This window comes from Peromyscus eremicus, chromosome 3 (genome assembly GCF_949786415.1).
Source record: "Peromyscus eremicus chromosome 3, PerEre_H2_v1, whole genome shotgun sequence".
Classification (NCBI taxonomy): Eukaryota; Metazoa; Chordata; class Mammalia; order Rodentia; family Cricetidae; genus Peromyscus; species Peromyscus eremicus.
Genome location: NC_081418.1, coordinates 94,871,968 through 94,888,134, shown reverse-complemented (window position 1 = coordinate 94,888,134; position 16,167 = coordinate 94,871,968). Strand labels below are relative to the sequence as shown.

Sequence of the window (16,167 nt, the reverse complement as noted above, 5' to 3'; positions counted from 1 at the left end):
CATCTTGTCAACAATAGTTGTGTGTGTGTGTATGTGTGTGTGTGTGTGTGTGTAGGTGTGCCTGTGGTAGTCTGATGGTAAGAGTTGGTTCTCTCCTAGAGACTGAACTAGGGTATGGAGCTCAGGTCTTTGAGCTTGGCAGTAAGTACCTTTACTTGCTGAGACAAGTCTTACATTGGCTTAGGTTTTAATAAAAACATGTATTCCTTTAGTTCTGTGTGTGGGAGGGCATATATGTGTGTGCAGGTGTGCGGTCCCATGCTTGCATGTACAGATGCCAGAGGTCAACTGCAGTGTCTTCCTCTATTGCTCTCCACCTTATTTTTGAGATGGAGTTTCTTACTGAATGTGTAGCTCACCGTTTTGGCTAGACTGTCTGGCCAGTAAACCCCTGGGATCCTCCTGCCTCCACCTCACTGGTTCTGGAATTATAGGAGGTGTTGTAGTGTCTGGCCTTTTAATGTGAGTGCTGGAGGTCAAACTCAGGTCCTCATGCTTGTATATAAGCATCCACTGAGCCGTCTCCCTGGCCCAAACCTTGAGAGAACAGTCTGTCTTTCACTGACCTTGTCAGAGGAAGAAAACAGGTGAACCAGAGTCTCCAGAAAGTGAGAAGGCCGAGCCAGAGAGCACTGAATGACATGCTTATGCTCAGTCCAAGGCCCCAGCTGGCCCTTGCATTACACATATGGGGCAAACTGAACACAGCTTAGAGTTTAGGCTTAAAGAACGGGACTGAGGCCAAGCAAGGAGGCGCACACCTCTAATTCCTGCACTCAGGAGGCAGTCAGGTGGATCTCTGTGAGTTCAAGGCCATTCTAGTCTACATAGTGAATTCCACAGCAGCCAAGGCTACCCAATGAGACCCTGTTTCAAATAACAACAACAACAACAGCAAGCAAAACAAGTATAAAGAGAATGGGACTGAGAATTTGAGTGTTTGCTCACCATAGGACCAACGAGCGGCAGTCTGAGGCTAACAAATGATCAACTGACAAAAAAAAAAAAAAAAAAAAAAAATCACTCCAAAGCAACAGAATAGAGTCTAGAATCTCTATATCATAACATTCATAAAATAAAACCACAATGTTTTTGGCAGAGAAAGCAAGAAAACTGTGACTCAGTCTCAATGGAAAACACAGATCACAGATGCAAACCCTAACATGATAAAGATGTTGCATCTACCAGATAAGGACTTCATACCAGCATAATTAAAATCATCCTCAATGAGGAATTGAAAGTTTGTTCACAATGAATAGGAATGTAAGAAATGTCAGTAGAGAAACAGAAAATATAAAAGATAACCAAATGGAAATGTAAGGGCTTAAAAATACAATATCTAAACAAAAATATTCACATGGGCTCAAAAGCAGGCCAAAAATGTGAGAGGAAAAAGCGAGCAACGTAAAGACCCGAAGAAAGGAAAGTGAACAACATAGACGGGGGCTAGGGACACAGGTCAGTTGGTAGAGAGCTTGCTTAGCATGCACAAAACCTTCAGTTCCCAGCACTATAATATCAGATGAAAAGCCGGGTGGCGGAGGCGCATGCCTTTAATTCCAGCACTCAGGAGGCAGAGCCAGGCAGATCTCTGTGAGTTCGAGGCCAGCCTGGTCTACAGCATGAGTTACAAGAAAGGCACCAAAACAACACAGAGAAACCCTGTCTCCAAAACAAACAAACAAACAAACAAACAAACAAACAAATCAGATGAAGAGGCACACACCACTTTAACATATGGGTAATTGGAGTCCTAGAAGAGAAGAAAGGATGTAGCTCAAAAATATTTGAAGAAATAATGGCAAAAAAATTTCAGTTTAGGTTACAGACTTAAGCATATAGGTTTGGTAAAGCATGGTGGTGCACACCTTTAACTTCAGTACTTGGGAGGCAGAAGCAGGTGGGGTGGGTCTCTGTGAGTTTGGGGTCAGTCTGATCAACAAATTGAATTCTAGGCCAGTCAAGGCTACACAGTGAGACCCTGTCTTAAAAAGAAAAATAAAGCATATAGACTCAAGCTCTTTTTCCTGGAGCCTCCTAAGCGGTCAGCTTTGTCAAGATGAAGCTGTATATTTCCTTCCCAGTCAGCACCTATCATAAACATATTGAAAAACACATCAAAGTGGATGGTGAGTGCCAACTTCGTACTTTCTATGAGGAGCACAGGGCCACAGAAGTAGCTGCTAATGCTCTGGTGAAGAGTGGAAGGATTACGTTGTCTGAATCAGTGGTGGGGATGGCAAAAAAAGGTTTTCCCATGAGGCAAGGTGTCTTGACTCATGTCAGAGTGTACCTGCTGTTGAGTAAGTGGCATTCTCGTTATAGACCAAGGGGAGCTGGAGAGAGGAAGCACAAGTCTGTTTGGCACTGTGGATGCCAGTCTGAGTTCTCAGTTTGGTCAAAAGGGAGAGAAGGCTATTCCCAGGCTGACAGATACTACTGTGCCTTAGCAGTTGGAGCCCAAAAGGGCTAGCAGCATCCTGAAGCTACTCAATCTCTCTAAAGAGATGATGCCTGCCAATAGGTTGTCAGGAAGCCCTTAAACAAAGAAGGTAAACCCAGAAGCAGAGCACCCAGGTTCAGAGTCTTGCCATTCTATCCGTCCTGCAACACAGATGCCAACATTGCTCTGAAGAAACAACACATTCAGAAAAACAAGGAGATTGCTGCAGAATCTGCTAAGCTTTTATCCAGGAGAATGAAGCAAGCCAAAGAAAAATGCCAAGAACAGAATGCGAGAAGATGTAGGTTATCCTCACTGAGAGCTTCTATTTCTGAGTCCAGTCAGAAAGAAGTCTTTAAGAGCAACAACTAAATGATCAGACCCTGAAAAAGAACATATAGATTCAAGAGGCTCAGTGAACTTAAGACAGGATAATTAAGAAGAAATCTATGCTTAGTTATGGCATTATCAAGCTGCCGAAAACAAACACAAAGACAAATTTCATGAAAGCAGTCAGAAAAATGATCCTTTCCAGATAGCTGAAAATGATTTAAGGGCTGTCACTTTTGGATAGAAACCAGGGGAGGCCAGAAGACAGTGAAATAGCTTTAAATTACTGAAACAGCTCAGGCAATCCATAATTCTATGTATGAGACAAATATGCTTTCAAGAATAAAGGCGGAATAGACATTTTCAGATAAATAGTAATGAGGAGAACTGTCACTACCAGAGCCATGCTATAAGAAATACCAAAGTCCTTCAAGGGGAAGGACATGATATCCAAAGGAAACTTGGCCTCTTAGGAATGGATGAGAAGCTTTAGAAGTGGCAAAAATATATGGGTAAAGATGGAGGATCCAGGATTTAAGACTAGGGGCTGGAGAGACAGCTCAGCAATTAGGGGCAACTTCCAGCATCCACATGGCAGCTCACAAGCATCTGTCACTCTAGTCCCAGGGCATCTGATACCCTTTTATGGCCTCTGAGAGCACTGAACACATATGATAACTACAGCATAAACAATAATATATATGTAACCCTAGGGCTAAGAACTTGAGACATAGAGGCAGGAGTCAGGAGTTCAGGGTCATCTTCAGCTGTATATTAATTTCAAAGCCAGTCTGGTGTCTACGAGACCCCATTTCAAAAACAAACAAACAAACAAATTAACAAGTAAAAGAATATATGTTTGAGGAGGGATAAATGGACCTACATAGTTGTGAAGTTTCTGTATTTTACATGAAATAGTGCTATATTAATTTTAAGTAGGCTATAAAAAGTTTAAAAATAGATTTTTAAGCCCTATGGTACTATATTAATTCTAATTAGGTTGTAAAAAAGACAAAAGATATATAATTCCCCAGAGAAGCTGCAAAAAATGTGAATTATTTTTGTGAATTCAAATGTAAATTCTAAGATGAATCTCTAAATTACAATAGATAAAATAGAATTAAAATGCTTTTTCTGTTTTGCTTTTTGTTTTTTTTTTTTTTTTTAGGGGGGAGTGGGCAGGGTCTCATTACATAGCCCTGCTGGCCTGGAATCTATTATGTTAAAAAAAGCAGGTTGGCTTTGAACTCAGAGATCTGCCTCCCTCTGCCTCCTGAGTGCTGGGATTAAAGGCATACACCACCGTACCCAGCTAAATTAAAAAAATATTCATGTGTATGAGTGTGTCTTTCTGTGTGTATTCAGGTGCCTTTGGGGGCTAGAAAAGGAAGTTAAATCCCCTGGAGCTGAAGTTACATGCTGTGGATATTGCTCTGTATGCTGTGAATGTGTTGCTCTGATTGATTAATAAATAAAATGCTGATTGGCCAGTAGCCAGGCAGGAAGTATAGGCAGGACAAGCAGAGAAGAGAATTCTGGGAACAAGAAGGCTGAGTCAGGAGTCGCCAGCCATACACAGAGGAAGCAAGATGTAAAAGTACTGGTAAGCCACAAGCGACGTGGCAACTTAAAGATTAATAAAAATGGGTCAATTTAAGATATAAGAACCAGATAGCAAGAACCCTGCCACAGCCATACAGTTTATAAGTAATATAAGTCTCTGTGTGTTTACTTGGGTCTGAGCGGCTGCAGGATCTGGGTGGACACAGGAAAACTCCAGCTACAGTTACAGGTGGTTGTAAGTCACCTGAAGTGGTTGCAGGAAACTGAACTTGGGTCTTTTAACTGCTGAGCCATCTCTCTAGTCCCCAATTTTAAAAATATTTAAACACCCCTCAAAGGCAGGAAAGCAGGAGGAAAAAAGACCAGCAAAAACTGAGTTAACAAACAAACAAAAAATAAAATGGTAGACCTAAAATGAACCATATACTTAAGGTAATTATTAATGGAGCATACATTACAAATAAAACTTAGAGGTTATCAGAATGAATATAAAGATATGTTCTATATAACAAATGTTTTATTTATCTTAATAATTTTATTTTATTATTTATATTATATATTTATTTATTTTTGTTTGTTTTTTTTGAGACAGAGTTTCTCTGTGTAGCCGTGGCTGTCCTGGAGCTCACTCTGTAGACCAGGCTGGCCTTGAACTCAGATATCCACATGCCTCTGCCTCTGAGTGCTGGATTTAAAGCATTTGCCACCATGCCTGGCTCAAATATACTTTAAATATAAACACACAAATGGGTTGAAAGTATATGTGTGAGAAAAAAATGAATGATAAGAATTCAGGAGAAATGAAAACATACATACACAGAAAGGTCTGTGCATAGCTATTTATACCAGCTTTATTCATAGTTAAAAATTGGAAACCAAAGTGTCCACTAACAGGAAAATAGTTAAACAAAACATAACATTTAAGTAAAATATTACTACTCAACAATGAAAAGAAATTAACTGATATAAACAACATGGACAAATCTCAATATCTGAATGAAAAAGGTTGGACACAAAAGTATATATGTATGATTCTACTTATATTAAATGTAACCAGTGAGATTGACTGCAATGAGACAGGAGGGGCCTATTGAGCATGATGGAAGTGTTTCCTATCCTGTCTGAGGTGATGATGTGCAGGTGTATACTACTATGAAAACTCATGTATGTGTTGAGTGACTGTAACTTCTGGTGTGTAGATTATTCCTCAAACTGGCAAGGCCAAACTTTTAAAATCTCAATTTTCAAATAACTTCAGATATTCTGCTAAATTCCTATTACTTTAATTATGAAAGGGAGGTTGCTATTTTTCTTAGACCATGGCTTCTGTTAATGAAACAAATGTCTGTCTGTGTTAAAAATCTTTAGGTAGCAAACACAACAGAGCTTCTAATTTAGTCTTAATGCCACAGGAAAATGACTTTAATGCAGTTATCAAAGACAAACTCGACTAGCAGCTGCTCATTCTGGCCTGTTCCCTGAGACACTGGAGTCTGACAACTGCTTGACGTACAGAGCGGAGGCCCAGTCCTCACCTAGGTCTTCTGGAGTCTTCTAAGAAGCAATGAATCTCTACCTTCTTTGTTTGGATTGTTAACATTTGGTGCTTCCTGAGAACACATATGGCTAGAATACCTTTCCAAGGGAGCTTGACATCGATCCCTGGTCAACTCTGGGAGGAAATTTTAAACAGATGGCTTGTGAGCACTTAGCCAAGGAACCTGATATCCTTGTGTACACGGCTGAGAAATGTAGGCTCGTTGGCAGCCTCGTTAAGTTGATTTGTAACTGGTTCAAGACTTAGATACCCAATCAGTGCAGACGGTTGTCAACCTGGACAGATGCCATCAAGATGCCAAAGGATATTGATCGCTGTGGCCTTTTTAGTTTTGGCATATTTATTGCTTACCCATTCTTTAGAGGGCTATTATAAAATTTATTATATGCAAATGAAGACATACTATGTGTGTTCATGTAAGCTCCAAAAACTCAACAATAACCGGACAGTCATGAAGTCTTTTGTTTAACTTGAGCTGAAGAATAGCATCAGCAGTGCTGATCTGTCATTTGGCTGTTCTCTGATCTTCAGGGGAAGCCTCACCACACACTGCATTCCTTGTCATCCTTTTCCTGTTAGAGAGCAGTTTACTACCTTAAGCAGTATCTTACTGTTTTAATGCCCTGAGCTTTCTAAAGAAGCGCCATTGTCTGGATGTCTTTAGTTCCTTGCTTCTCCACTCCTCACATTGTTCTACATAGCTGTGGTTCAGTCACTGTGACATTCCACTTTATGATGATGTCTCAAATTTTGTATTCCAAATTTGTATTTTACTGGTTTTACGGGTTAGAGCTGTAGTTGTGATTTTTTTTTTCTGACTACTTTGTTCATGGTGTCTTCTGACAAACAGAAATTCTGATTTTTAACACAGGGACACTTATTCAGTCTTCCATCGTTAGCAGACTCTGTGTCTCATTTGGGAAATACTTCCTTTTTCTCCTCACCAACCATCACAGAAATTTTTTCCTTACACATTTCCTTCTAAAAGTTCTATCTTTCATATTTAGGTTTTTAATCCATTTAAAGTGTTACACATTTTGTAAAGTAAAGGTCCAATTTCCCTTTTTCCTGTAAGGAATGTTGATAGTTCTAGAATGATTGATTAATCTTTTTTCATTGTTTTTCCATGGCAGCCACAACACATATCAAGTTTTCATGTTACTTCCTACTTCTGGGATTAAAAATCTGCTCCAGACAGAACAAATCATCTATTCTTGTGTCAATACGATGTTGTATGTTATTTTGTGTAGTGCTGGGTGTAATATCCAGAGCACTATTCGTGTGAGGCAAAAGATCCATGGTTGGCTTGTATGACAAGCCCCAATACTGTCTTATTTAACAAATCTATGCATCACCTTTACACCTGACAAGGCAATCCTTAGTTTTAACACGTGCCTTAACCTGGATTCATGCATGCACAAGAGTGCTCTCACGCACATACACACACACTTTCCATAAGATTAGCTCATCAGATTAGCAACAACAACAGAAAAAGTGAGCTGGGTGTGGTGGCACACAATTTCTGAGATTGAAATGGGAGAATCTTAATTTCCAGGGCAGCCTAGGTGATATGTAACCTAGGCTTTGGCAAAGCAAAAAACAAAACAAAACAACAAAACAAACAAAATGAAGCTGGGCATAGCAGTACATACTTGTAATCCTAGCATTCAGGAGGCTGAAGCAGGAGGATTGCCACAAGTTCATGCCAGCCAGAACTACACAGCAAGACCCTGTTTCAAAATAAAAAAAAGACAAACCAAGCCAAGACAAAATCGACAAAAAACTCGGATGGAATTTGATTGGAATCATGTTAGTAGGTCAATTTGGGGAGAACTGAATTCTAATGATATTGAGTGTTTTATCTACCATCGTGTTCCAACTCTAACTTCTTTAAAGTACACGAATGAAGCTTTGGGCACTCCCAAGAAGCACCATAATATGGATCCCTGTTGAGATTTCTTTCATTTTGAAAAAAATATGTATGCATGTGTGTCTGTGTGAATATATGCCATATGTATATGGGTGCCTGAGAAAGCAAGAAGAGGGCCTTGGATCCTCTGGAGGTATATTTAAAGGTGGTTGTAAGCTGGTCATAGTGAGTGATATAGGAAACCTGAGTTTTCTGGAAGAGCATTATCTTAGTTATTGTTCTATTGCTGTGAAGAGACACCATGGCCAAGGCGACTCTTCTAAAACAAAACATTTAATTGAGGGCTTGCTACAGTTTCAGGGGGTTAGACCATGATCAATATGGTGGGAAGCAGACAGGCATGGCATTGGAGCATAGCTGAGAGTTTTATATGCTGATACACAGGTAGCAGGCAGGGGTGGGGAGATGGGGGAACGGGGTGGGGTGGGGTGGTGGAGACTAGGCCTGGCATTGGCTTGAAACGTCAAAGCCTACCTCTAGTGATACACCTCCTCCAACAAGGCCACACCTCCTAATCCTATCCAAACAGCTCATCAACTAGGGACTAAGCTTGCAAGTGTACGAGCCTGTGGGGGCCATTTTCATTCACACTGCTACAAGCATCAAACACTCTTTTCTTTTGTTTTTTGACAGGGTTTCTCTGTGTAGCTTTGGAATCTTTCCTGGAAGTCACTCTGTAGCCTAGGCTGGCCTCGAACTCACAGAGTTCGAATTCACAGCCTCCCAAGTGCTGGGATTAAAGGTGTGTGCCACTACCGCCCGGCTGCATCAAACACTCTTAACCGCTAAATTATCTCTCCAACCCACAAGATTTATTTCTAAGGAGCTAGAGATTTAGCCCAGTGTTGAATGCTTATGTTGGTGCAAGGCACTGGGTTTGATCCCCAACACTGCAGCAAATAAGAAAACAAGAAGAAAAAACTTAAAAAGACTTACTTCTGCGGTGAAATAGCTCAATGGGTAAAAAGCACTTGCCACACAAACCCAACAACCTGAGTTTGATCCCTGGAACACACAGGAAGATGTAGCATGCACCTGTAATCCCAGCATTCTTAGGAGGCAGCCACAGGAGAATCATTTGGAAGCTTGCACATCCGTTATCTTGGACTACCCAGAACAGCAGAAACCAGAGACACCCTGCTAAAAATGAACTCCCCAAAGTTATCCTCTAACTTCCACAGGCATGTGCCCACATGCACACACATAGGTGCAAATGCACATACTAATAACAAATAAAAAATAAAACAACAACACAAAAAAATCCCCAAAGAAGATAGCAACATTACTCCTATGATCTACGAGGCCAGTCTTGGGTGCTAGAATTAGCAGAATTTCCTAGATCCTAAGATGATTAAGATCATTAGGAATTTGCTGTCGATACAGGGTTGGTTCACATGTAAAGAGCATAGGGTGAAGGAAGCATATAGGTTTCCCTGTGAGAGTTTGTATCTATTTCTTGGGCAAACACTTTCTCATTTTCTCTTAAGAGTGAAATTGGAACAAAAATAGACAAAAACCAGAAACGAAGGACCATGAGAACTATGTAAAAGTTTTATATTATGTTAGATGAAAACAAAAAAATTACACAGATTCCACCTATGGGACATAAATGTGACAAGGGACAACTAAGTGGCAATGTACAAAACTAAAAATCCTGTAATGGGGTGGTGGGATTAAGAGAGGCTTCTAAGTTGAAAAGTATTTTGATGGTCACATATTCCTTTTAGTAAAACAATAAATTACCAGAGTTTGAAATTTTCTCAGTAACAGGCATATTAAAAAGCACTACAAATACTTCAATTATCCTACCATTAATACCAGCACATGGCATTTATCTATGGCAGGCACTGTTCTAAGTGTTTTATGTCACCAAATCTGAAAACGTGGGTTTCTCTCTCTCCAGTCACATGGAGCCTAAGCCAGCCTCAAACTCCTATGTAGTGTGGACTTCCAATGCTACCAGCCTCCATCTTCCAGATGCTTCAATTACAGGGATGGGCCATCATACCCTACTTTTTTCCCTTTAAAAATAATTGGTTTGTTTATTTTATTTTTGTTGTGTATGGGTGTTTTACCTACAGGTACTTCTGTGTACCATGTGCATATCCAGTGCCCACCAAGGCCAGAAGGGGGCATGGGATCCCCTAGAACTGGAGTTACAGTTGCAAGCCACCATGTGGTTGCTGGGAACCAAACCTGAGTCCTCTATAAGAGCAACAATTGACCATGAGCACTGAGCTATCTCTTCAGCCCCAACATAAACATTTTTGAGGCAGGAAGATTGCTAGATCAAGACCAGCATGGGAAACAGCAAAAAGCAAAATTCTTACCACCACTGCTGGGTTCTTCAATGGGGGACGGTGAGTCCATATGCTCTTGGATGTCTCTCGTGATCTCCACCACTTGCAGCCTTCTGACACTAAGCAGGTTTATGTCTTTCAGCCCTTCCTCCAGGTGTCTGATCACCTCTTTTCCAGGCTGAGAAGTCAGGATAGTAATCTAAGATGAAATCATGACAATAATGGAGATGCCTGCCTTTGTTGATACCCACAGTGAGGAACATACAATCTATTCTGGAAGACAGACCTTTAAGTCTTTGATAGTAGCTGTTGTGTTTAGTACAAAGAGAGAGATTTAAATCAATTTAGGAATAAAACTTCACTTGATCCTAGTCAGCAGGCTAGGAAGTGATACAAATAAAGTTCCCTGTGACCGATTCTGATAGAATAATTAATCATCAAAATCCTTTCCAGTAATCCCAGATAGTTTGTAGGTAGTGCCTAGACAATGACCAGGAAGAAACCATAAGTGTGTTCTGGTCTTTTTTATTCATCCTTGGTAAAAAAAAAAAAAAAAAAAAAAAATTTAAATGCTGGTAGCATTTCCTCTGCTCAAAATATTTTTCTTTCACAGGAAAACAGAGGAACAGGGTACTGAGGTTTCCCTCACTACATGTGCCCTACATTTTAGAGAGCCCATGGCGCCCCTCCCAGTGGTGGTTCCATGTATTGCATTCTCAGATGGATCTGTTCTCTCAGCACAGATCCAGAGAAATGATTTCTTTTGACTCTAAAATGTACTTAACCCTTCACCAGTATGTTGGACCTGAAGAAGTATTAAGGCATTTGTGTATAATTAGGATCTTTTATGCCATTGAAATAAATGTTTTCAATGATCAGTTTTGCCTTGGATTTTGAGACTCTGGAAGACAATTACATATGCAATTATTTTGTATATAAGTGTTTTTAATTAGCAAAGAGGGCTGTAGATGAAAGTACAATTGTTAGTGTTAGTTCTGAATGCTTTACTGTTGCAGAATAGTTTTAGGTTCACAGTAACATTGAGAAGGACACAATAACGCTTACTTCTTCTTCTTCTTTTTTTTTTTTTTTTTGTTTTTTGAGACAGGGTTTACTCTGTGTAGTTTTGTGCCTTTCCTGGAACTCGCTTTGGAGACCAGGCTGGCCTCGAACTCACAGAGATCCGCCTGCTTCTGCCTCCCAAGTGCTGGGACTAAAGGTTTGTGCCACCACTGCCCGGCAATAATGCTTACTTCTTGCCCTCACACATGAATAGTTTTTCCCTCCTTATTTTCCTCTACCAGATCAGTACATTTACTGCAAGTGATTCATGTCAATTGAAAAGTCATAATAACCTCAAATCCATAGTTTACATTTGGACAAGTTCTTAGCGTAGTACATTCTATGGGTTTGCACAAACATACAATGACATCTACCTAAAACATCAGGATGTTTCCACTGCCTTAAAAATCCTCTTCGCTTATTTTCCCATTCCTTTCACTGCATTTTTTTTTTTAAATTTGAATACTGAGGATTGAACCCAGGGCCTTATCTTTGCTAGGCACATACTCTCACTAAACTATATTCCTAGCTCATCAGTCACCTTTTTTACTGTCTCCATAATTTTGCCTTTTCCAGGGTCCTGTGTAGTTAGAATCACAAATAATGTAGTCTTTTCATATTGGCTTCCTTTATTTAGTAGTGTACATTTAAGGTTTTTCCATGCCTTTTTGTGACTCGATAGCTCATTTAGTTTAGGTGCTGAATAGTATTTCATTGTCTGGATGGACCACAATGTATTATCCGTTAATCTACTAAGAGAAATTGTTTCAGTGGCTATGACTGCATGCACAAGATCTGTACAAGAACAAGCCACCAAAATCCCAGCACAGATAGGAGAGGGGCTCATGAAGTCTCACCTCTAGCTATTTGCAATTGATGGCCGCTGGGAGAGGGAGAGCCAGTTTTCTTTTGAGATGTGGCCTCTGAGAGGCTGCCCATGCTCCAGTAGATGGCCTTACATCCTTACATATATAGGCAGCACTAAATGAACCTTGGGTTTAAAAAAAGAGCACATGAGCCAGGCGGTGGTGGCGCACGCCTTTAATTCCAGCACTTGGGAGGCAGAGGCAGGCGGATCTCTGTGAGTTTGAAGCCAGCCTGGTCTACAGAGTGAGTTCTAGGAAAGGCACAAAGCTACACAGAGAAACCCTGTCTCGAAAAACCAAAAAAAAAAAAAAAAAAAAAAAGAGCATATGAAGTTGGGAGGCAAAAGTGGTGGTGGGGATTTGGGGGGTGCTAGAGGGGAGGAAATGGGGGTGGTTTTCATCAAAACACATTGTATGCATGCATATATGAAAGTCTCCAAAATAAAAAAAATCCCTAAAATAAAGACAAGACACTGTTTTTTTGCTCCCAAGATTGGAAAGCATAAATGAAGCTTAATATAATCATCTGGGAGTGTGGGCACAGTCTTTAACTCCTTTAGGTAGATACAAAAGCCCTAAGTGTTGGATTGTATGATAAAATTTTAGTTACATTTTGTAAGAAACCATGTTAGTTACTTTTCTCATTGTTGAAGTCAAATCTGACAAGGAGAAACTTTAGGGAGGAAGGATTTATTCTGGCTTACAGTTCAAAGGATGCAGTCCATCATGGAGGAGAGGCATGATGGCAGGAGAATGGGGTGACAGACACACTGTGTCCACAGTCAGGAAGCAGAGAGGTATGAATGCTGCTGCTCAGCTTGCTCTCTAATTAGTCCAGATCCTTGACTTACGGAATGGTGCCACCCACATTTAGGGTGAGTTTTCCCCTCAGTTAATCCAGTCCGGAAACTCTCTCACAGACATGACTAGAAGTTTGTCCCCAAAGTGATTCTAGATCCTGTCAAGTTGACAATATTTACCATTGTAGGAACATCCAACTGTCTTCCTGCTAAAACTAGATCAAGTTTCGGTTGCTCCACATCCTTGTCAGCATTTGGTATCATTGGTGTTCTGGACTGTACTCATCTGATAGGAGGGCAGTAGTGCTTGCTGGTTTTTTTTTTTTTTTTTTTTTTTTTGTAATTTTGTGACAATGAATCATGTAGATCATCTCTTCATATGCCCACTTGCCACTTGTATGATTTTTTGGGTGAGCCATCTCTTAAGGTCTTTAGCCTCATTCCTTCATTTGGAAAGTGTCTTTTCAGCTCATTTGCTTATTGCTTGGATTATTTGCATTTAAAATTAATTCTCTCTATATATACATACTTAATGTTTAAAAAAGATTCATTTAAAATTTCTATGTATGATTTTTTTCAATTTTAAAATCAGTATTTTATTTTATGAGTGTTTTCTAATTTCAACTTCATTGATTTCTGCTCTATCCTTATTCTTTTTCTTCTGCTTACTTGGACTTTATGTTCTCATTTATCTTTAGTTTCCTAAAGTGGAAGCTTAGAGTATCGAATATAATTTTTTTCTAATATATGGATTCAGTGCTATTTCCCTTTCAGCACTGTTTTTTTTACTGTATCCCACAAATTTCAAGTTGTGTTTCCGTTTTCTTCTTAGTTCAAAATATTTTTGAACTTTCTGAGATTTTCCCCCTTTGCTTCATTGTATGTGTGTGCGTGTGTGTGTGCCCCCACGCGCGTGTACATACGTGTGTTTTGACCTTTTCAGCTCTCTTTGTTTTCTTTTGCTTGTTTTTTGAGACAGGGACTCTCTACATAGAGCTTGAATTCACAGAGATCTGCCTGCCTCTGCCTCCCTAGTGTTTGGATTACAGGCACACCACCACACTTGGCCTTTTCAGTTATCTTTGGAACTGGTTTCTAGTTTAATTCAACTGCGGTCTGAGGGCAGACACTATATGATTTTTGTATGAAATTGCTAGGGAGTCCTTTACAGCCCACAGTATGGTCAACTTTGTGTGTGTTCCATTTGAGCTTCAGAATACTATACATTTGTCTGTTTTTAGATGACATTCTATAGATGTTGATTAAATCCTTTTGATTTGTCTAATGAGTTCAGTTATACCCATAGGTTGTTCTGCCTGCTGGATCTGTCCATTTCTGATAGAAGGTGCTGAGGTTTCCATTAAAAACAGTGGATTCATCTGTTCATCTTTGAAGTTCTGTTACATTCTTGCCTCACATAGATGACACTGTGCATCTATGTAAGACTCTCACATAAGAATTGTTATATTATTATGTTATGATATCATGACATCATGTCATGGTGTTTAAAAAATTATCTTAGTTTTTAATTTTATTACACACACACACACACACACACACACACACACACACACAATCTCTTTTTACCCTACAGGTCCTTTGTGCATATATTACAGCTTCCAGGTTAGTGTTTTTATGGGATTCCTGAGTATTCAAATGAGTGGGGCTCGGAGTCTTCATCTATTTCTTGTGCCTTTTCTTGGGCTCTTTTCCTTCTTCTTCTTCATTCTACTCCAATGTATCAGTTTTTGTTTTATAGTATTATTTTTTATTTTATTATTATCCTTTAGACGCCTGTTTGTTTTCTTTTTTTTTTTTAAAAAAAAAATAGACAGAATATTTATGCTTTATTTACAGGAATGTAAAGTTGACAATGACATGGAAAAGATTTGGATGTTCTCAAAAGTAAGCTGTACAATTAGCATATGACTCAGCAATTTACTTTCTAGGTGTAAACATTTTAGCTTTTGAAAACAGGCCCTCAAGCAGATCCTTGCACAGTAGTGTTCAACGATGCATTATTTATAACACTCAAAGGGTAAAATGAGAGACAGAAAGGGGGTGGACCTGATGGGAGGGGAAGTGGAGAGGAATGGGAAGGAGCAGAGGGAGGGGAAACCATAATCAGGATATATTATATGAGAAAAAAGTTATTTTCAATAAAAGGGGGAAAAGAACAATGTATAATTATCTATAGCTATTTAGGTAACCCATGGCCCTGTCAACTTGATGCATAAAGTGAGCCATTCAATAATCCAGCCCTCTTGCCTATTCTTCCTGTGCTTTGGGAGCTGATGAATATTGTTCCGGTCTGGTCATTTTAACAAAATTTATGCTTGGAGATTCCTGGCAGGGAATTTGATCATGGGTCTTCCTCTCAGAGCTCACTGGTGGCTTCCAGAGGCTAAGCTATGGTGGAAATGACAATGGTGAGGAGACCTGCTTCTGCTGTTTTCTAGCCCTGTGACGTTACATGAGCTACTAATTTTCCTGAACCCTAGTTCCTCATCTAGCGAGCAAGGAATATACCACAGGTAACAGAATTGTGGTGAGGGTTGTACCTGGCATGGAAGACACTTAACATCTGTAATTCTGCGTAGCTTCATGCTTCATAGCTTCCTCCGTGTCTTCATCCTCATTTTCCTCCATCAGAGGACACCAGAACTCCTCTAATTTCATGTCTTGGACCCTAAGTGTGGTGTCTGAGCCTCCCTGGCTCAGAAGCTTCAAAATAGTCCTCTGTCCCCTCAAGGTTGTCTTTGGACAGAAGTCACCATATTCTCAGTCACTGAGGACAACCACAAAGGAGAATACTTTGTGAACAGCCGCAGTGTGTCATCTATCTTAAATTTTAATACATAGAGAAGAAAATTATCTTATGGACTCCTAGTGTTCAGAAATTGCTTTTAGTAGCACTTTATTTAAATATGCATTCATTGAAACAAAACATGAATTCTATATGGCTCTAGTTCTTATCGTGTTGAACTGAAATCCAATTTAAATTGAACATAAGTAAACTATAAATGTAAAATCTAACAAACAGTACATTTATATGACAAACGATACCATTTTGCTGAAGTAAAATGGTCATGTCTAAGTTGTGGGAGTATTTACATTCCTGTGTCATATGTTTGACTAATCTAACTTTATCACTGTTTATTTTTTTTCCTTTTTTTTTTTTTTTGGGTTTTTCGAGACAGGGTTTCTCTGTGTAGCTTTGCGCCTTTCCTGGAACTCGCTTTGGAGACCAGGCTGGCCTCGAACTCACAGAGATCCGCCTGCCTCTGCCTCCCGAGTGCTGGGATTAAAGGCGTG

General features: G+C 39.7%; 1 protein-coding gene across 1 annotated transcript in view; it reads right to left on the bottom strand.

The window, feature by feature from the left end:
• M1ap (meiosis 1 associated protein) overlaps positions 1–16,167 on the bottom strand; it is a 74,739-nt gene that overhangs the window by 42,919 nt on the left and 15,653 nt on the right. The window contains exon 3 of the mRNA XM_059258022.1: positions 10,155–10,323. Within this exon, the coding sequence (XP_059114005.1) occupies positions 10,155–10,323 (169 nt within the window). The remainder of the gene's footprint in view (positions 1–10,154; positions 10,324–16,167) is intronic.